We start from the raw sequence: 21,873 nt of genomic DNA, 5'->3' as shown, positions 1-21,873 counted from the left end.
CGGGGCTTCCTTCTGAAGCCTTTGGCGAGCCGGCCCTGCGGGCAAGCCAATCATGTTTCCTCTCCTGGTTTCTTGGCAGTCGATCCAGCCGGCCCCCACTGCCAATCTGGACCGGACGGACGACACGGTGTACAATAATGTCATGGAGCTGGTGAAGGCGGTGCTGCAGCTCAAGAACGAGATCTGCCAGCTGCCCCCAGAGGGGTACATCACTGTGGTGAAGGTAAAGCACCCAGGGTGTGTGAGGGGCGAGGAGGTAGGCAACCAAGGCTGCCTCCTGGGAACACTGGCAAGGACTAAGACACATCCTAGATTCACAGATCCTAAAGCCAGAAGGGACCATTGTGATCACCTCGTCTGACCTGCCGTATAACACGGGACAGAGACCTGCCCCACAGCAACTCCCAGGGCAGAGCTTTTAAAAAAACAGTCCATCTTGATTTAAAAATCGTCAGTGACGGAGAATCCACCACGACCCTTGGGAAACTGCTCCAGTGGTTAATTACTCTCGTTAGTACAAATTGACACCTCGTTTCCAATCTGAATTTGTCTAGTTTCAACTTCCAGCCATTGGATCATGTTAGCCCTTTCTGTGCTCATGTCATATTTCCCAAGATGCACCTCTCCCCGGTGGTGGCCTTGAGCCAAGATCGGGGAACATTTTGCCAGGTTGCACCTCTCCCCGGTGCTGGTCTTGACCCAAGAGCAGGGAACATTTCCCAAGATGCATCTCTCCCCAGTGGTGGTGTTGACCCGAGAGTGGGGAACATTTCCCAGAGTGCATCTCTCTGCAGCAGCCCTCCTGAGCCAAGACAGGCCCAGGTCATTACTAAGAATGAAGCCTTTTGCCGAAGCCAGAGATGCTTTTCATGCTGCCTTTCCCCCTTCACAGAACGTGGGCCTGTCCCTTCGGAAGCTGATCAGCAGCGTGGACGAGATCCTGCCAGCTCTGCCCATGGCATCGCGCACAGAGGTAAGGGCTCCTGTGCCCCCTACTGCCGGGGGAGAGCCGTCGGGTAGGACAGCCCCTGCCTTTGGGGTAATGGATGATCCCAGCACATGGTCTCTCCCCACCCCCAGCTCCCTGCCCGCACGTCCTGGGAGCAGATCCCAGTCTGCAGATGTTAGTGCTTTCAGGGCTCACACAGAACAAGGGACCTTCCCCACCTGCCCCCGTCCCAGAGGGTCCTTTGTTCTCGCCGGAGTCAATCCCCTGCACGCTACGTCTACCAGCCAGGGTGACAATACAGGTCTGGCTCTAAAGAAACCCAGCGACACCCACAAGGGCTCACCAGGGGCCATACAGAGTTGATTAGAGAATTCCTTGAGCCACTATTTATTAGTGCCAGGTGACTGCTCATCCCACATGGAGGGAGGCGGGTTTTTAATGTATTTCCAGCTTCCCTTGCAATGCTGCAGCCGGCTCCGAATGTGCCAAAATCATGAGTCAGGCCACCCCAAGTCAGGGGATCAACAGCAGCACAAAGGGTTTCTTTTTCTTTGACTGCTGCTCTCTGAGCCATAAGGAGGCGCATTTTCCAACTTTTTTCTCCCAGAAAAGCTGGAAACGCGGTGTTTTTTGGTCCAGGACAGCTGAGAGGCCTGGCCAATCACATGACTCAAGGAGCTGGGGCTTTAAGAAAATCATCAAACATTGCAAGGCTCGTGATTAAAATCAGGAGAGTTGGCCACACAATGTAGCAGCATTAGCCAGCAGTGAATGGGGTCCTCTTAGTGGATTTCACTGTCCAAAGGGAGTGGGTTGCAAACCGAAGGCCTGGCAGGTGAAGAGGGCATTAGATGGTCAGGACCACTGATAAATCCAAGGATGCGGCTTCAACAGGGAACACCTATGTTTTGCTGGTAAATCCCCCGTGCGTCTTTCCCCGGGCGAGGCAGGTTGGAAAAGAGACAGGGCTTGGGTGTAATGAATGTAAAGGGGATTCTTGACTGAGGCTGTTGGACATAGACAGACCCTGTGGTTGTCTCTCACACTCAGTGACTTGCGCAGACTTTGCTGCCTAATGACATCACAGGGTCTTCTTAAATCCTGGCCTGGATGAGGCTGCCTTGGAAGGAACTAATGACCACACGGACTGCGGTCATCCCTGAATCACGCACATAAACGAGTCTGCGAATAGCTGAGTAACTCCATTAGCTGGCAGCAGTGGTAGGCTGTTATCCCCTATGTGCTCCGGCCACTACATGTGTGTTTTGTGTTGGCAGATTGAGGGCACCCAGAAGCTGCTGAACAAGGACCTGGCCGAGCTGATCAACAAGATGCGCCTGGCGCAGCAGAATGCCGTCACCTCGCTGAGCGAGGAGTGCAAGCGGCAGATGCTGACGGCCTCCCACACCCTGGCCGTGGATGCCAAGAACCTGCTGGACGCTGTGGACCAGGCTAAGGTCCAAGCCAACCTGGTGAAGCTCGCTCTGGAGTGAGAGAGAGAGAGAGAGAAAGACACGCTGCTGGTGGAGACGGGAGAGGAATCTGCTCCAGAAGGCCCGGCTTTAAATATCTCCTCCAGCCTCGATGTTCCGCCCCCCCTCCCTGCAATCGCTCATGTCTTGTATATTGTCGTGTCAGTCTTCTGAGTACAGGGTGGAGACGCTCCTGGCTCCTCCCCCTTACAGGGCATGGTTGTGGGGAACTCACTGTCTTCCTGTGTCCCACAGAGTGTGCTGCTGGGGTTGATTCTGCACACACAAGACACTGGACGGGTGGGGAGAATGGTGGGGACAGACCAGCGAAATCACCCAGCCACCTGCCAGTCCCAGCCCTGCCAGGGAGCTTTCATATCAATTCTACTTCCATAGTACCCTCTGAGTTGACAGGAGACTGGTGAATTTCACAGGTGCAGGTGGCTTTTCGGTTCACTCTTTCCCTTGTTACATTTGTAGGCATTGGGAGACTAGGGCGTTTGGACGTTGCTGGCTGAGACCCGGGTGTTAGACACCCGGCGCTCTGGAAATGTTCCACTGAGCCATGAAGAGACTGTTTATTTTCTTGTACATTGTATAGAAGAGTTTATTTAATGACCGTGCGTGATCTATGTGCATCTCTGGAACCTATCTGCTCACCCCCCTCCCCGTCTGCAGCTGGAATGCACCGATCCCAGAGCATGGACGAATTGTAGCCTTCGTTCTGACGTGTAAAAACACAAATCAGCCCCGAGGACGGTATTTCTGATCTTTGCTTCTCTGTAAGATTCTGCGGGGGGGAGGGGGGGGGGAAGAACAACAAAGCAACAACAATGACAAAAATCTTTCTATCTGGTTTGTGGGTGAATTCAAAATTGTACCGTTTGGCTGTGGCCATTAATTCCCATGAAGCTGTTTATTCTGGTTGAGATAAATGATGTACAAAGTTTGATTGTGCCTTTGCTTTTCTGTGATGTGTGAGTTAGGGACTCTATATGGCTGGGGGTGGGGCTCGCAAGATCCCTTTTGTTCCTCCTCCCCCTCTCAAATGGCCCCTTGTGGCTGCAGAAGCTCTCCGGGTGTTAGACACAAGATCAAGGGTATTCTTTATGGGCAGGCATCAAAGGCCCTGGAGCATGAGGGTTATTTGAAGCTCGAGGCTCAGCCTGGGCTGGACATGTTCCAGGTTTTCTTGCGATGTTTCTCTTGCTCAGACGGACCATACTGTGAGGACAGGTCAGCTGGAACGTCAAGTCCGAGGACTCATGAAAACGAAGAACGCTCCCATAACAAAATTGGTTCTGTTTATCTCTTGAGGGCTAAATGGGAGGCCAGTTACAGCCGCTGTGGGGTTTGCTTCTTGTAGTGACTTCACGGGTGCAAAACATTCTATTTGATACCCCCCCCACTCCCCCATCCACACACACTTCTCTACATAGCCATTCACACACTCCTATATACCCATCCCCCCTACTTACAAAGCTATACCTGAGTGAAACAGATTCAAACCCAGACCCACCTACCCCTCTCCCTGGCCTTCTACACACATCCACTCAGACGCATCCACACACGCACACACACCTTTATCCTCCTATCCGGAAACACGAATGTCCCGCCACAGACTCCTGCCTGCCGTACGGCCCTGCCCCTATAAATGCTAAAGCCCGTGTTTGAAAAAGGCACCCCAGCTCGCTAGTCCGCTCCTGTGCCCCGGCTCCATTTTGCCGATCGTTCTGCGTCCTGGTCCATTCATTCAAAGCGTCCCAGCTGAAAATGGCCTCCGTCCCGTCTCCTCGCTAGGCCAGCCCCCAGGGCCATCGCATGTGGCCGCAGCAGCAGGGGTCTGTTGGAAAGCTGCTGCTCATAAGGGTGCTTCAGATGTACGTGGCCAGGCTGGGTCGACTGAAGGCCAAAACAGTCATGTTGGAATGAGGGGGGTGGGGGGCACGTTTATGGGTGACAGTCCAGCCTCCCCGGAAGATAATACTGCACATCTCTGAGAGGTCACCTTGACGTTCGAGAGCCATGGAATCGTGAGGGCTGACGGGACCATTATTACTTATTATGTGTATCACTGTAGGAGCCCCAGGACCTTCTCGTGCGAGGTGCTGTCCAAACACAGAACGCCTAGTCGATGTCTTGCAGAGCTCAGGGGCAGTGTTGGCCAACCCTCAAGCATTCCAAAAGCATATCCCTGCCCCCAATCCTGAGATCGCTTTAACACTCATGAGATTTTTTTTAAAGATAATAAACGGGGCGGGGGGGTCTTTTTCTCTGCTTTCAGGTTGCACTTGCTTCACAATTTCAAGCTCTCTAGGAGGGCTGGCAATTTCCTTTAGTTTTGGATAGAAAGCTGGGGGTGTCTCATACAGCCTCTTGTGTCCAGCAGCTGGGGATTAAATAGAACACCAAATACCCCAATAGCTGGCAACACTGGGAAATCAAGTCCTTCCTGCATCCAGCCCATATCTTACAGTTGGGCTAGAATGTAGCTATATATATTAAAAAAAAAAACAGACATCCAAATTTAAGGGCCTGTTGTTTATACATCCACAACCAGGCCTTCCCTGGGACTGGAAGCGTGGACCCTCAGCACCACAAGCCAGGATCATGCCACTCGGTCACCACACTAATGCCTGCCTAGTGATCGTCCCTTCTACAGTGAAACTGGGCCCTGGGCAGAGGCCTAGACATGAGTCCTACTTCCCCCGGGTGCACTAGCCCTGACGCATGTCAGTCAATGGCCCTGCCCGCTGCAAGGATAAAAATCAGAGACGCTTTCTTTGATTTTTCTCTGGTGCTTCCGAAAAGGCAGGAAATGTTTGTCTTCTCTCCTGTGTTAGTGGGCTTCAGGATACTGTTTTGAGCAGTTTCAGGCAGAACTTCAGTTTGACTTTACGTCCAGGTTGGCTGACTAGACTGGGGGAACTGGGATGCCCAGGTTCCAGGCTCAGCTCCCGCAAGTTCTCTCCCGGCTCCATGGGCAGCTGACGGCAGCACAAAGAGCCACGGGCCAGGCCCCCAGGAGTCCCAGTCCCACATGCAGAGCACAGGGCTAGTGAGGACACAGGCATGGCTTTGCAGTGAGGCTGCTCACACCTGGGCTAGGATGAATTAACTCCTGGGACGCTTGTCCCATGGCTGCTCCCTGGGGATCTCCCTAGCGAAAAGTATGAGCTGCCATAGTTAGAGGTTCCCAGCCGCAGGCTGCAGACGGGGACCTCTCACACCCCCTGGCCAGTGGCTTATGTTTGCACCTGGGGGATAAATTGGCCTCAGCAACTGTGTGTGACTGGGAAGAACAGTATGAAATGGACCTTGTCACCAAACCAACGTGAGCAACAAGTTCCCATCTCAGCGGGGCGCACCTGCTGCCTTGCTAGGTAGCTACGGGCATGTTAATTTCAAACGCAGAGCACCCCATGTGGTTCCGTTCTGATCCGCTTAGTTTGAAGCAGTTTCCGTGACTCAGGAAAAAAATCTTGTTGGGGTTTCACGGTAGGGTTCTCCCTCCCCAATCCCCCGGCACTGTTCCCTTGGTGGTACAAACCAGATGCTGGGCCCAGCTGACGTGTGGCTTCGGCACTGGTACTAGCCGGGGAGAGTGACAGTTCAAATGGGGTCGCAGCTTGACAATGTTTCTCCAGTGTGGACAAGCCCAAAGGGGCTCCACAGAGCCAGCAGTCAGGGTGGGTTAGTTTGTCCCTTCCCCAGCCCTGGGCACAGGTCTGGGAGCAGGACCACCTTCAGCGCAGGGCACAGACCCTATACCATCCCAGCCAGGAAGGGAGGGAGGAAGAGGCCGATGGTCCCCAGCAAACAGACGACGATAAACATCCAGAGGAATATCCGGTCTATTACCATAGCGACGTACTTCCAGTCTTCCTTCACCTGCAGGCAGACAAGAGTCAGAGTGAGGTGTGGGGCCCAAGAGCAGCATTGGGTCACGGGAGGCCCCGGCAGCCTGGCAATGAGGCTGTTGTGTTGAGAGAGAGGTTGGCCATGCAGGTGTAGCCTGCGGCTGGACTCAGGAGCTGGGGTGGGCAGGAAAGACTTTTTCCATCTCAGAAGAAGTTTTGAGATTTTGACATTTTTTCCCATTTCAAATCATGGCAAAAAGTAAAAAAAAAAAAAAACCGTCAAAATCTTCCCAAACTATAAAACCCCAAACAAACTCAAATCTGGTGCAGGTCTATCGAAACGTTATGTAAGTAGGATCTGAATGAGCTCTCCCCTGCCATCTAGTGATGAGCTGGGGAAGAGGACTTGAGCCACCTTTGTTTGCATAGACCCACCCACCCGGCCTAGCATGATGGTGCTGCTTGGCCCAAATGATCACTTTTGGCTGGTATTGGACCCCCAGTCTCTTTGTTATGGGGGCAGGGGTACTAAAGGGTTGTTATCCTTGTAGTGTGAACCAGGGGCAGCAGAATTGTGCTTGGCCTACCCTGATTAACAGACTCACCCTTAACTAAACTCCACTTGCTAGGCAGGGCATGGGGGTGCCAAAGCCCACTGAGTTGAGAAAGGGTGGGGATAGATAGTTGTACTTGGTGGTGTGGAGCTGGTCCTAGGCACCACCTGACCCTTTCTCAGTCTGTTGTCATAGAATTGTAGAATCTCAGGGTTGGAAGGGACCTCAGGAGGTCATCTAGTCCAACCCCCTGCTCAAAGCAGGACCAATCCCTCATTAAATCATCCCAGCCAGGGCTTTGTCAAGCCTGACCTTAAAAACCTCAAAGGAAGGAGATTCCACCACCTCCCTAGGTAACGCATTCTGGTGCTTCGCCACCCTCCTAGTGAAAATGTTTTTCCTGTTACTACAAAAGTTGTGTAGTAAGAGAGCTGGTAAAGAGTGAATTGAAAGTTCTGTTGTGTGCTAATAGAACTGAAATCACTGGTAACCCGGCCTAACCATGAGACCTGCTTTGGGTTGGTATCTGTGAGGCAAGAAACTGCCCAGTGTGCATTAGCAGTGAGGTTCAACGGCTAACAGCTGGGATCACAAGGGGTGGGTGGCTGGCAGTGTGTGAGCCTGGACAGCAGAGTGAGCCAGGTGCCCCCCTCTCCAGGGTGGGAGGTGAACTCACACAGATGCATCTCTGAACTCTGGGTCTTCCCTGACCAAGGACAGCAACTGTGAGTGGGGTGCGGCGGAGGGAGAAAGGAGGGGCAGGTTAAAGGAACTTTTCGTAGTAGAACTCACAAATCTGAGGCAAAAGACACTGGCCCGTGTATTCTGGGGTGGGTGTTTTGCTCACTATTTTGTGTCTATGAATCCTGCTTGCGGCGTTTTCCCAAGTTAATGTTGAGTGACTTCTCTCCTTTCATTAAAAGTTTCTTTTCTACACTGTGCTTGCAAGAGGGGACGTATTTCCTCTCAGAGGCGCCCAGGGATGGGGTGTAATTGTCCCACGTTCCTGGGTGGGGGCTCGAGCTGGGTCTGTGTTGTATTGTTGAACGGGAACCCCTAGATATCGTCCCTGGCCCTGGTTGCTGCTGACTACAACTGGCAGAAGGGTTCTAGTTACGTCAAGTTTTATTCCGTTTTTAGTCTGACTTTACTCACATTTCTAAATAAAAAGTTGTTTCGACTCCAAAGTTCCTGTTCGAAAATGTCCAAGTGGGACATGTGGACAGGTCTGAAACTTCTTTTCCCCGAAATGTTCCAAGTCAGAAGCTTTGTCAGCACCGACCCCGTTGCGTGAAGTTTCAGTTTCGATGAATTGGCACTGGGGGAGGGGGTGGGTTTGTGAAAAAAATCCCGGCTCTCCTTGGAAGCTGTTCAATTCGTGCCCCTACTACAGGCGACTTGGGCAAGTCACCTCGTCTCTCTCCCTGTGCCTTAGTTCCCTGGGGCCAACAACCTCCCCTGCATCTTAGGAGAGGATAAATACCTCAACGGGGCTTCAGCATACACTGAAGGAAACTGTGAGAACAGAGCGATGAGACTAGACAATACTCCCCTCCTAAGACCACTGTTCAGGGGCAAATAAAACCAGCTCTGAGGAGGAAACCAAGCCGCACATCTGCCCAGCCGGCTGGAAATGCAGGAGCAATGACTGAAGCCCTGCAGAATTGGCCTATCCAGGCCACATGTAGCTTTAATCCAGTGCTGAGAAGACCCGAGCTAGGTGTGTGTGTCCCTCACTGCAGAGCTCAGCCTGGGTGTCTGCTAATTCAGAGTCTCTCAGGGCACAGTGACACCCGAGGAGAGTAAATGCCGTTCAGGCCATGGTCCAGTGGCTCTGCTTTGCAGCTGAGTGCAGATGCTTGTCCTGGCCCAGGCCCCGCCCCACCCCCAGCATTTGGGCCTCAATGGAGTCCCACCAGTGAATGAATTTGGCTCATTGCATTTGACCAGCCACATGCTCCTTTACTGCACAGGCCTCTCCTGTCAGGCAATCACGGACCTGTGAATAGTTCATTCATTTTTAGCCCCACCTCTTCCTAGCTCTCCCCCGATCCCTGGCAAGGAGACAACCGACCAAGAGGTCATGGAACAGCTGCAGATGATGGCTGTAGGTGAATGCAGCACCGGCTGGACAGCTGGGGGCATTGGGGCAGGGCCAGCAAGCGGAGCAAGCCCCCTTCACCCTGCCCGAGCGACGGGCCTCCCCCCAGTCCCGGGGCCTGGACCCCGCGGGGGCGAGAGGAGGAAAGCCAATTCCCCATGTCCATCCCTGCCTGGTCCTCTCTGCTGTGACTGCTCCCCCGTTGGCAATGCAGGGGGTGCCTCGCCACGGGGAGCTAGACTGACTCCCGCCCACTCGCCCCACGCGGGCCCCTGAATAGCCATCAGATGGTGGCACCTGGAATGGGCCAGACTCCCACCGATGGCTAGAGGAGGGGAAAGGCCCAAGGTGCCTGGGCCCAGCCCTCCCGAGCCAGCGGGGCACAGACTCACCGAGAAATCAGCATCCTCAGCCCGCAGGTGGTCTGCGATATAGTGCACCCCCGCCAAGGCCTTCAGGATCCTGGGGGACAGCAGCAGGCTGGGATCTGACCCCAAGCTGTCCCCTTTGGCAGGCGGGCGCTGCGCCCGGGCCCCCGGCCCTCTGCCCAGGTGGCGGTCGCAGCCGGGGCGGTACTGGACGCTGTGTTTGTGGGAGCCTGTCTGGAGGGGCGCGTGTCCGGGGTGCCTCCTCTCCTCTTCTTCCTCCTCCTCCTCCTCCTCCCATGTGTCATCGACGTCCGTTTCCAGCCAGCCCCTGGAGGTGCTGAGCCTGGCGCCAGGCGGGTCGTACTCCCCGATCAGCCCCTGCTGGGGGGTTAGCACCGGAGGCCGCCTCATGAAAAGCCAGCGGGGGATGAAGTCCAGGAAAGCGGCGCGCACCCAGCGGGGCATCTTGTGGGTGCTGGGCGAGCGGTGGTGGACGTTGAGGACGAAGACGGTGATGACGATGGAGAGGGTGACAAAGATCATGGTGAAGAGGAGGTACTCGCCGATCAGGGGGATGACCAGCGAGGTGGAAGGGATGATCTCAGTGATGAGCAGCAGGAAGACGGTGAGGGAGAGCAGCACGGAGATGCAGAGGGTGATCTTCTCCCCGCAGTCGGAGGGCAGGTAGAAGACCAGCACGGTCAGGCAGGAGATGAGCAGGCAGGGGATGATGAGGTTGATGGTGTAGAAGAGGGGCAAGCGCCGGATGATGAAGCAGTAGGTGATGTCGGGGTAGATCTCCGTGCAGCAGTCGTACTTCTTGGTGTTGTAGGTGCCCACGGCGTTGATGATGGCCCACTCCCCGCTCTCCCAGTAGTCTTTCAGGTCCACGTCACGTTCCATGCTCTCCAGGTCGATCTTGGCCTTGTCGTACGTCCACGAGCCAAACTTCATCTTGCAGTTCTGCTGGTCGAAGGGGAAGAAGGTCACGTCGATGCTGCACGAGCTCTTGTAGATAGCTGGCGGCACCCACTTCACCTTGCCGTTGGAGAAGAGGTGGGCTTTGGTCATGTGTGTCACTGCGAACTCCCCGTCGGCGCTGCGGGACAGAGGAGCAGGGGTCAGAGTGGTGAGAGACTTGGAGAAAGTGGCGGGCGGGGGGAGGCAAGGCCAAATCCACCAGGAGCAGTAAAAGGGGAGAAAGGGCTTGTGATTAGCTCAGCTCTGGGACTCAAAAGAGCCCTGCTGCAGACCCCCTGTGCAAATCACTCCACCCCATGCAGACAGCCAGTGCCCCACTTACGTCCCAGGCGTGAGGGATAAAGTGGTGCCTGGCCCTTTGCACGGGAGTGAATGTCACCACTAACTCTTCTGGGTCGCAGTGTCCCCATCTGCAAAATGGGGGGATCAGGTTCTGGGGAGGAGCTGAGATGTGTGATGAAGGTGGGTAGGCACAGAGGGGCTCAGTGACCCAACACAACCCCAGGGCAGGTGCTCAGATACTGTGGTGATGAGCATGGCTGGATGGACAGATCAGGCAGAAGTCAGTGGGGCGGCCCCAGAGCAGGGGATCAAGCCTGGGGTTGTTTCGAGATGTCTCTGCAGCCGAGCACAGCAAGGTTCCTGTCTGGATGGCAAGGGAGAACGCTGAGCGTGCGGCACGAAACTCTGCAAACTCATGGCCGGGCCTGGGTCCGCTGAAGACCCAGTCTGTCAAGGCAGCTGGTCATGAAATGACGCAGTGCAGGTCTGGAACCCAGGAACCCGGCTCCGACCCAATTCCCCAGGACGCGGTTGCTCTGTGACTGAATCTGTTAATGAGGCCAGCCGTTAATTTAAAAGCAGGCCCTTCCCGGGTCAAGAATAACATTTCCTTTAGTTTTCAGAGTAACAGCCGTGTTAGTCTGTATTCGCAAAAAGAAAAGGAGGACTTGTGGCACCTTAGAGACTAACCAATTTATTTGAGCATGAGCTTTCGTGAGTTACAGCTCACTCCATCGGATGCATACCGTGGAAACTGCAGCAGACTTTATATATACACAGAGAATATGAAACAATACCTCCTCCCACCCCACTGTCCTGCTGGTAATAGCTTATCTAAAGTGATCATCAAGTTGGGCCATTTCCAGCACAAATCCAGGTTTTCTCGCCCTCCACCCCCCCACAAATTCACTCTCCTGCTGGTGATAGCCCATCCAAAGTGACAACTCTCCACACAATGTGCATGACAATCAAGTTGGGCCATTTCCTGCACAAATCCAGGTTCTCTCACCCCCCCACCCCCCTCCCAAAAACCACACACACAAACTCACTATCCCGCTGGCAATAGCTCATCCCAAGTGACCACTCTCCCCACAATGCGCATGATAATCAAGGTGGGCCACCCCCAGCACAAATCCAGGCCTTTAGTGACCAAGATGCACCAGAAGGTGGCAGCAAGACACAAGCAGGAACATGCTGTGGACGTGTAGGGCCCTGCCTGGTGGACATAGCATGGGAAATTGGGCTGTAATGCATGGGAAGGGGATTCGTTGCTCAGGCTGCTGGACACAGACAGACCATGTGGTTCTCTCTGGCTCCCTGCTGCCATGCACCTGATTCTGCTCCCAGTTAGTAATTAATAAGCAATAAATTGGTTAGTCTCTAAGGTGCCACAAGTCCTCCTTTTCTTTTTTGCTCCCAGTTCGGAGTTACTCCTGATTTCAATCGGTGCAAACTGCAAGTGGGATCAGGACCGGCATCTCCATAAGGCCTGGCCTGCAGGCGACAGGCATGGAATGGGCGCTGCCGGCTGTATACTGCCCAGTGGGACCCCTGAGGCCTCCTCTCCATCCCTGAGGCCTTGGCCTTGCCGTATCTGTGCAGTGGTGCCACCTACTTGTTATACAGCACAATGTCCGGGATCCAGATCATCTCAGAGGGCACCCGGATGGAGGTGACGTTATCAAAGTCTGCCGGGTTCCAGCTCAGCTTGTAGTCACTCCACTCCTGGGGGAGGACAGAGCAAGAACGGTTTGAGGTGGACCTGCTGCCCAACGAGGGCCGGGGATCCAGCCGTCAGAGGGAGCGAGGCGACCATTCCTGTACGGTGTCCCCGTGTAACAAGCTCATCATGGGGCCCCTCGGATGTTTAGTGTCCAAAGCATGGGCCCCTCCTACATGAGCTAAAGGGGTCCTGGGTCACTGCTCAGTTCCTCCTGAGCTGATTTTCTCTTTTCAAACACGTCTTCATCATTATTAGGCACTTTGCTAAAGTGCCCATCCCCACGGCATCTGGGTGCTGGTGGGAATTCAGTGCTGGTGAAAGGTCCCAGGCTGCCACTCCCGCTGAGTGAAGGTCTCTCCGTATAAGGCAGGTATAACACAGGCTGTACTGCCATCAGCTCCCGATGGATGGTCCCATCAACATGCTTTAAACCTGGCATTAGCAGAGCCCCTTCAGAGACCTGTCACGGGTCCATTCAGTGCCCATCCCTGGGGACCTGGGCTGAGACCCACCAACCCAGTTCACAAAGTCTGAGCAGCTGTGGGACGGGAACTGCTTCCAGCCACTTCTCACATGGGCTAGATTTCAGCCATGTTCACATGGGTAAAGTCACCATGCACCACTGCCAAACCCCTGGGGCATCCTATCTCTCGGGTTTCACACAGATCAGGGGGACGAGGCTGAAATCCAGTATCCAAGGCTCTTCTCATGAAGTTTCTGACCCCAAGAAGGTCTGCTAGACTACGGCCGCCAGGCTGGTCGGGACTTCTCTGAACCAAACTCCTAAGCCCCAGGAGGTTCCTCGTGACTTGGGAAACCCACCTATCCTCCCAGCACCCCACTGGGAAATGATCCCTCACCTGTTTCAGCCAGACGTTTGTGGTCATCATTTGGTTCTTCTCATCCTGTTAGGGGTAAGGTGGGGAGGGGAGAAAGGAGAGAGGAGGAGAGTTTGTTTGATCATAATGGAGAAAACCAACGCTAGACCTGAAACCAGCTGCTTCCACTGGGCCAGTTCAGCGCAAGACCCAACTATTACCTTTCCCACCCTCCTCTAGAGCTTGGATACTGGTAGGAATGAATGCCAGCTATGGAGAGAGGGAGATTTTATCTCCTTTAGGTGTGTGGCCACTAAATGGCAATGGCATGCCATTAGTAGTTACCAAAGTATGGGCATTACATAAAAAGGGCCACACTGGGTCAGACCAAAGGTCCATCGAGCCCAGTATCCTGTCTGCCGACAGTGGCCAATGCCAGGTGCCCCAGAGGGAACGAACAGAACAGGGAATCACCAAGCGATCCATCCCCTGTCGCCCATTCCCAGCTTCTCGCAAATAGAGGCTAGGGACACTTCAGAGCACGGTTTTGCATCCCTGCACCTCCTGGCTAATAGCCATTGATGGATCTATCCTCCATGAATTGATCTAGTTCTTTTTTGAAGCCTGTTATAGTCTTGGCCTTCACGACATCCTCTAGCAAAGAGTTCCACAGGTTGGCTGTGCATGGTGTGAAAAAGTTCCTCCTTTTGTTTGTTTTAAACCTGCTGCCTATTAATTTGAAACCCTTTGCAGTCTGCTTTGGATTGAACTATCTTGAGTAATTTTGCATCGTCTGCAAATTTTGCTATCTCATTGTTTACCCCTTTTCCAGGGGTAACAGTGCTTAAATATCGTGGTGATTAATGTGGGATGGATAGTTTTATAGATAGATAGTGGAAAGACTATTCGAGAGACTTCCTAGTGTAAGTGCTTAGTGCTAACTGAGAGGCACTCAAATGCTTCAGTGAAAAAAGGGAACAGCTTCCAAATGAAGCGACTAGCTCCCCACCAGGCTGACGAGACTCATGTTGCTGATATAAACCTGAGCTCCTGACCCCTTGTGGTTCTTGGAAAGCTTCCATGGCACTTGATGGCAAAGGAATGACATTAGCGGGAATCCCCCTGCACTGTCAGTTTCACGTCAGTTACTGCTGGTTTCAGAGGGATCCTCCTGGTGTGCAGAATTTTGGCCCAGTTATACTAACAGTAATTTCTTTCCCCGTGTCACTAGCCACCCCTGAGATTATCGCAGCTTGAAGGGTTTTACAAATCAAACATACTTTGTTTTCACTCTTCCTGCTGTTCGGTTTTGACTGAGGTTTCTTTGGAGTTGCTTCAGAGCAACAGAAAGCCCGTTATATGGAAGTTGAAGCCAGATAAATTCAGGGACAATTTTTAATGAACCACTGGAGCAATTTGGCAAGGGCTGGGGGGGATTCTCCATCCCTGGCCATTTTAAAATCAAGAGTGGATGTTTTTCTAGTTCAATCACAGCTATTGGTCAGTGAATTCAGGGACTTCTTCTGGCCTGTGTTCTGCTGGAGGGTGGACAAGATGATCGCAGTGGTCCCTTTGGCCTTAAACATCTATGAAGCTGAATCACTTTCTGCTGCACCTCTGGGGTGGAGCGCAACAGCTGTGTAACAGCCACACAGCAACACCGGACAACAGTTTCAGACAGGAAGTAAAGACGAATACCGCCACCAGCTGGAACCGCAGGGGCAGTTTAGTGAAGTGGAAGATAATGACTCACGTTGCAATGTGGCCAGGGCATGGGGGGCTAACAACCTACCGGCTCCCATCCTGTGAACACTTCATCATCTCAAACCAAGGTTGGCATGGTGTGGTTGAGAACTGAGATCTTGTCTGGAAGACGGGGTACTAAACAAAACCCATCCGAATGCATTTTATCTTTGTCACTGTTTTCTTAACACTCCTTTTATAGACAAGAGGCAACACGTGGTCCCTTTATAGTAATTCCCGTTACATTTAAAGTACTTCATGGTGGCCTGGCTCCTATTTTATCTTGTGTCAGCCAACGCTGACTGGCTGTGCTAAACATCCCCAGCTGAGCTCATTTATCTTCGTGTCCAGAAAGTGAGAAAGAAAGTACGTGACCAGCAGACCAGAGGAATTGTTGCAGTGAACAGATCAACGGTCCCTCGAGTTCAGTTTCGTGTCTCCAGCTGTGGCCAATTCTAGAGAGTTTATTATTACTATATATTGGGTCTCGAGAAGTACCGAGAGGCCTGGGGCCCATGCTGCTGGGCTCCTCCTGGACCCAGTGTGACAGACCATCTCTGCCTCTAAGGATATGTCTATGCAGCCCGCTGCAAGTGTGTATCAAAGCCCAGGGCGACAGAGTGGGGCTCATAGTACGGCGCTAAAAATAGCTGTGTAGACACGTGGCTCAGGCCGGAGCTCGAGCCCTCAAGCCCACCCCCATCCTAGGCCCCTAGGCCCCAGAGCCTGAGCTCCAGCCTGGCCCTGAATGTCTACTGAGTTCTCTTCAGCACCGGAGCGCGAGCCTGAATCTGCTGAACCTGGCTCTGAGACTTGCACCCGTGGGCTGCCGCTCGCTGTGTAGATGCACCCAAAGCGTTTACACCCTACGTAGCCAAGGCAGACAAAGGAAGTATCGTAGTTCCCATTCTACAGCTGGGGAAGCGAGGCACAAAGCGGAAAACCGACTTGCCCAAAGTCCCATAGTGAGTCTATGGCAGAGCAAGGAAATGTAGCCGGCGCTCCTGAACTGCAAGGATAAGGGGATAAAAGCTTTTACAGCCCTTAAATGTGCAATATACTATCCGGAGGGGGGGAGAAGAAGTTCCTTCCTGACCCCAGCTGGTGATGCACATGTGCCCTGAAGTATGAGGGCTGATGCAGCCCTTGCTAGGCTTAAGTTGCCTGCTGTAACCCCAGGTGCTAGTATAAATGTCCTGCCCTTCTGTGGAGGGTTTTAGAAGCGGAATTAGAGTCCGGCTTCACATACGTACCACGTCGATCAGCTGAGCGATGGACAGCCCAAATCTGACGATCACGACGTCAGAGATGTTGGGCACTGGCCGGGACCACCTGTTGTAGCTGGTGAACAGGTACTTGAAGAGGCGCTCCTCGGCGTGCGTGTGAGTCCGGTCCTGGACGGACACTGAACCAACGGGAGACAGAAAAAGACATACGGATGAGCTAGTTTGCTTTTGGCCTGGGCACTTCAGCACTTCCTCTAATGCTGGATTAATACAGATAGATTGTATGGGCCAAAGGTGTTAACATGAGCCTATCACTGTCCAACGTTAAACAGTATTAAACGAGGCTCCGGGTCTGGTATGCGGAGACCTCAGCCTGCTTAGCTCCGTGGCAAACACACCATTAAACATCCTTTTAACCTTGTATTAACGAGACAGAAAAGAATCAAAACACAGTTAAAGCATTTGGAATACGACGTATTAAATGAGGCTTTCATTTTAACCACATCCCTTGTTCCCTTTAGCTGGAGAGAGATTTTAGAAGGAACCCCTTCCCCACCCCACAGTCCAACAGTCTCTTAGCGGATATCACAGATGGCAATAATGGTCCTTTTGGGGAACAGAGAAGTTAGTGGAGGTTGGCTGGTACAGCTGTTATTGCCGGTGTTAAAGTCCAATCCGATTTCCTAGAAGGCAAAACAAGACAAACAGACACAAGAGAGGAAATCTGAGATCTGGCAAACTTGTCCCAGGTTGGTTAGGGCATTGCTTTTAGCTGCCTCTTTCTGATCACTGGCTTACAGCAGGGTTGCAAAATACACAGGCTCGGCTGGCTAAACCAGACTTTTACAAGCCAGAAGGAAAAAAGAGAAAGGAACAAAAAGAAGTAAGTATACGTGGGGGGAGGGGGGGACGCGGGGTGACAGTGTCCCAGCCTAAGTGGTGTTTGGGATTTAGCCTGAGTCAAGGGAGGTGGTGATGTCATCTGGGTCCCTCTCTCTGGCCCAGCCTGGTCAGGATTCGGATGAGGAAGGTCTGGGGTCGCAGGAGATGGTGGGGGTGGCAGCCATGATGGTGACGCTCGCTCCAGGAGCCAATTTTTCTCCCCAAAGTCTCTTTACGCACCCACCAAAGGACTGGTGGGCGCAGTAGCCCGGCCCCTCATTGTTTTGTCCACCAATGAGGCCTACTTCCTGACACACCCCTTTTGGTTCACTGATTTCCGGCACGTGATTTCCTGTTTACCAGCCAGGATCTTACCACGGTCCTTGCGCTGTACTGCACCAGGGGGCCTTTTTGTTTCGACTGATTCAGCCTCTTGGTCTTGCTTTTGATCCCTTTCCTATCAACATTTGCTATTCCACAGTATTTGCTATTGTGACGTCTGATGAACTCACACTCGCTTTTCACAGCTGCGCTCGCCATTAGGGAAGGTTTGTAGGCCCAGTTATCGCAACAGGCTGGAGACCCTGGAGCTGGAAAATCCCAGCTGGCCCATAGGACGGCAGCGCTGCTGGCTTTGCTTAAGCAGGATCTCAGTGTAATCCGCACTGCAGGGCAGGGGAACCGCCGTAAGGATGGATTTTAAGGCTACATTCTAGTTCTCTGCATAGGCCTGAACGTGGGCACCCAGACCCGCTCTGGAGATCGATGGGATTTGGCGCTGTGGACCAACGGAGCAAATCAAAGCAGATGCCATCTCCCAGCATGGGGCCAGATTCCCTGCAGCTGGGCCCAACCGAGGAGGGGCAGCTCTGTGCCAGGTCAGTTCCCCTGAGCCTGAATTCACACCAGCTGATCCTGGCAGCGGGGGATCTCCAAGCCCCTCCCACTTCCCCCAGCCACGCCCCCTGCAGCAGCTGCACGGGTGGGAGAGGTAGGAGGGGAGCCCCCTGTAGCAGTTTTGTTAGGAACCTTCTGTGGCTGGACCAGCTGACTTTAGGGCAGGGGGATCTGGCCCAATGGGTGCTAAGGGGCTCGCTGGTTCCGGGAACCAGGAACGTTACTTGTCACATGAGCAAGTGGGTGAGGTAATATCTTTCATCTCGGTAGTTCTCACCTTTTTTCATTTGCAGATCCCGAAAAAATTTTTGATTGGAGTGCGGATCTATTGTTTGAATATCTGTTCGGTCAGTTTTCAATCTAAGTCTTTCGCGGACACCACAGACATAGCCTGGACCCCTGGGGGTCTGCGGACCACAGGCTGCGGACCACTGTTTTATTGGACCAAGTTCTGTTAGTGAGAGAGACAAGCTTTTGAGCTTACATGTGGTTCTTCAGGACCAGCTCTTTGAAAGCGTCTCTCTCACCAACAGAACTTGGTCCAGTAAAAGATGTTACCTCCCCTGCCTTGTCTTTCGAGTATCCTGGGAACGAGACGGCTACAGTGACCCTGCACGCGTTAGCCAGCGACCGCTTTAGCTACGGCTGTGAGGCGTGGTTTCTGCTGTAGCTAGCCCAGAAAGCACCGCGCTCCCGGTTTTAACAAGATGCTGTCAGATCAGATTTAGTCCCCAAATGCAGAGCCTGAGTCACTGCTGTTCTACTCCAGTTTTGCACCAGGGTTCTTTGCACGGATTGTGATGGTGTCACACCGGCATTAAACTGGAGTCACGGAGCAGCGAGTCAAATCCTCTGTTACAGTGCGCAAGGCCAGGAAAAGGCAGAAACTGTACACAAAGCACATAGGGCCAGATCCCCTGCTGGTGTAGATCAGCGTCCCTCCATTGACATTAAAGGGGCCAGATCCCCTGCTGGTGTAGATCACCCCCAGCCATATCAAAGTCAATGGGGCCAGATTTTCAGGAGGTGTAAATCCCCGTCCCTACATTTCTGTCAATGGCACGATGCCAGATGACACCAGCCAGGGATCAGGCCCAGCGGCGTGACCCTGAATGAACCTGTGGTAAGCAGAGACGCAGGCCATGCCTTAGAAATGGGTCTCGTCATCGGGAGGGTCGTTGAGCACAGGCAGGGAGGGATGTTTCTAACCATTCAGACCCCGGACCGTTACTTCCCACTGGACCCGTGGAAATGACCAGGTGCAGGGCAGTGGGGAACGGGCCCCCGCAGCAGGAATGGGTTTGCAAATCGCCAGCGACTTCCAGCTGATGGAGCAGGAGTCCGTGTGGTGGGGGTTAAAGCCACTTCTCCTCCCCCTTCCTGCCCCTTGGAGTGTGACCTGCCAGCAGACCAGCTAGGCAGGGCCGCAGGGGGCTTCCGTACCGATGCTCTGTCCTGGGCTCCCGGACCAGGTCTTTGCTCCAGAGTCCTGGGCGCTGTCACCACCTGCCATCGCCAGCCCCGGCTGGGAAAGGAAGAGGCTGCCGTGGGAAGGTTGCTGCCAGCCATGCTGCGGAGGAGCAAAGGGCTGTGGACTCTGGCTGAGTCTCCCCTAGCTGCTCTGGCTGCAGCCCCAGCATGGCTGTGTTGTACAGCACACAGGTGTGACTTGAAGATGTTCCAGGGGCCAATGTGAAATCGTGGGGCTGGATCATCGGCTGGGGCAGAGCAGCTCAGCTCCACTAAACCTCAGGGGCCTACTGTGACCGGGTCCCTGGGCTGTGGGACCTCTGAGCCCTCCAAACCCACCAGCCTGGGCTCTCCCTCCCACTGTGAGGCTGTTGTCAAGTTACAAGCCTCTGACTAGCACTGCACGTACACAGCCATCCACAGGCATGGACGCACCCAACTGAGTTACATGAATGGTCTCCCAGCTGCTCATGACCCATCAAGAGAGAGGCTCCAGCCAATTCCCCCAGCTCCCCAGTCCTGCACCAGGCAGAAGCCTGGCCACTGTAAGTTCATTACTTAGTTCACACTTCTTCATAGGAAAGAGGACGTGTCCCAGCCTTTGTAACCTGAGCAGATGCCCCAAGCACTTTAGACAAACACACTGGGAAGGATAAAACATTAAAATAACCTCATTAACTACAGAAAGGTGGATTTTAAGTGATTAGAAGTGGTAGGCATACAGGTCAGAGAGAGTTACCATAAGAAATAAAAATAGAAGCACGCATTCTAAATCCTAAATGTTTAGTCTAAGCAAGGGGTGAATCAAACAGCTTTTCTCACCCTGACCAATGGTATAAGCAGGTTACAGTTCCTCCGTACGCAGACTGGGCCCCCTTCAAACCTGGGACCAAACTCCCTCAGTTCAAAGTCTTTGTCCTCCAGATGTTCCTCCAGGTGTTGAGCTGGGGGTGGGGGAAGGCCAAGTGATGATGTCACTGTCTCCCTTTGTACTTTCTTTCAGCTTGCTGGAAAGGTCTTTGCCGTGACAGGGGGATAAGGCGCAGCCTCCATTGTGTACCTGCCTTCTCCAAGAAATCTCCAAGATAGTGGTTTGGGTGTTGATGAGCCATTAATCACCCATCCGGCTATCAGGACCGGCTTTAGGCTTTTTACCGCCCCGAGCGCAAAAATAAATAAATAAATAAAAAAGCCGAAGTGCAGCCGGGGGGGAGCGGGGGGAGAGAAGGAGTCAGAGCTCTGCCCCAAGCACGTGCTTGGTTTGATGGTGCCTAGAGCCGGCCCTGCCAGCTATTGATGGCCGCTCCTTTGTTGTAACTGAAAGGCTGGTTGTGGGTGTTCCCAACCTCACAACATAGTTCAGAAACACACATAGCAAAACTTCATCACTTCCCCTACAAGGACAGCACATACAATCCAACTGGATAAGAATCTTCAACAGATCAAGACTTTTCAAATGATTCCTCACAAGACATACATTGTCCAAAATGTATCATAATTACATGACAGTGATGAATATGGGGGTTCCTACTCTGTGGAACAGAGTGTCACACCTACCTAGGGTGACCAGACAGCAAGTGTGAAAAATGAGGACTTTTTTGGGGGGGGTGGGTATAGTTGCGTATATAAGACAAAGCCCCTAATACCAGGACAGTGCTGATAAGATTGAGAGTCTGGTCACCCCGGGGGGCTACCACAGTTTACATCAGTGGCGGATCGGGCCCACACGCATGATGGAAAGGGCCTGTGCAGACAATGTCATTCATCCCTGCTGGGGCAGTGTGGTTCCAGCCAAGATAGTTGACAAGGCTTTGGCTAGTTTCACGCTCAGGGTGAGGTTGGTTTACAGCCTGCTGGACTGATAGCTTCTGTCTGCTTACTGCTCTGACTGGAGCTTTATATATAGGTATATAGCTGCCTAACTCCCCTTGAAATCAATCTAAAGAGATAATGGCACCAGCTGCCTCTGTGCTTCCCTCAGCAATCTTCCCCAGGTGAGAAAAGTTACCTCAGCCACCTGGCAGGTAGGTCATGCAGCTAAATCAGTCCCAAGCCTGAGGGTAAAAGAGAGTCACCCCCGAGAGCGAGCAGTCAGCTGGGAGGCAAAGGACAGACTTAGGAGAGGCCATCTCAGAGAAACAGCTCAAGGACTGCAGCAGCGTGAGCTATGGGCCCAGAAGGAAGGCTGTGATACTCCAGACCAAGGAGGGGAAACTGAGGTAAGTTACTGACATAGGCCCCAAGAAAGAGGGTGGTGGAACTCCAGACACTTTAGGAGGAACAAGGTTGGGGACTTAGGGATGTATTCTGATACCACTTAATAAATAGGGCTCCACAAGGATGAGGGGCTCTTTATGTATTCATAGAATATCAGGTTTGGAAGGGACTTCAGAAGGTCATCTAGTCCAACCCCCTGCTTAAAGCAGGACCAATCCCCAATTTTTGCCCCAATCCCTAAATGGCCCCTTCAAGGATTGAACTTACAACCCTGGGTTTAGCAGGCCAATGCTCAAACCACTGAGCTATCCCTCCCCCCAGTATTCTGGC

The 21,873-nt window shown here is 53.0% G+C and overlaps 2 protein-coding genes across 8 annotated transcripts in view; one reads left to right on the top strand and one right to left on the bottom strand.

Moving 5' to 3' along the window:
* Positions 1-3,370, top strand: part of PTK2B (protein tyrosine kinase 2 beta) — a 113,765-nt gene extending 110,395 nt beyond the window's left edge. For all 6 annotated transcript variants that reach the window (XM_048845875.2, XM_048845874.2, XM_048845871.2 and 3 more), the window contains 3 exons: positions 80-223; positions 893-973; positions 2,227-3,370. In XM_048845875.2, the coding sequence (XP_048701832.1) occupies positions 80-223; positions 893-973; positions 2,227-2,442 (441 nt within the window). In that variant the 3' untranslated portion in view covers positions 2,443-3,370. The remainder of the gene's footprint in view (positions 1-79; positions 224-892; positions 974-2,226) is intronic.
* CHRNA2 (cholinergic receptor nicotinic alpha 2 subunit) overlaps positions 3,209-21,873 on the bottom strand; it is a 30,812-nt gene continuing 12,147 nt past the window's right edge. For both annotated transcript variants that reach the window (XM_048845876.2, XM_075126296.1), the window contains exons 4-8: positions 16,105-16,256; positions 13,151-13,195; positions 12,183-12,292; positions 9,329-10,403; positions 3,209-6,312 (exon numbers count right to left, since the gene is read on the bottom strand). In XM_048845876.2, coding sequence (XP_048701833.2) covers positions 6,187-6,312; positions 9,329-10,403; positions 12,183-12,292; positions 13,151-13,195; positions 16,105-16,256 — 1,508 coding nt within the window. In that variant the 3' untranslated portion in view covers positions 3,209-6,186. The remainder of the gene's footprint in view (positions 6,313-9,328; positions 10,404-12,182; positions 12,293-13,150; positions 13,196-16,104; positions 16,257-21,873) is intronic.

The sequence above is a fragment of the Caretta caretta genome, chromosome 3 (assembly GCF_965140235.1).
Source record: "Caretta caretta isolate rCarCar2 chromosome 3, rCarCar1.hap1, whole genome shotgun sequence".
Taxonomy (NCBI): Eukaryota; Metazoa; Chordata; order Testudines; family Cheloniidae; genus Caretta; species Caretta caretta.
This window is presented reverse-complemented; position numbering and strand designations above follow the sequence as displayed.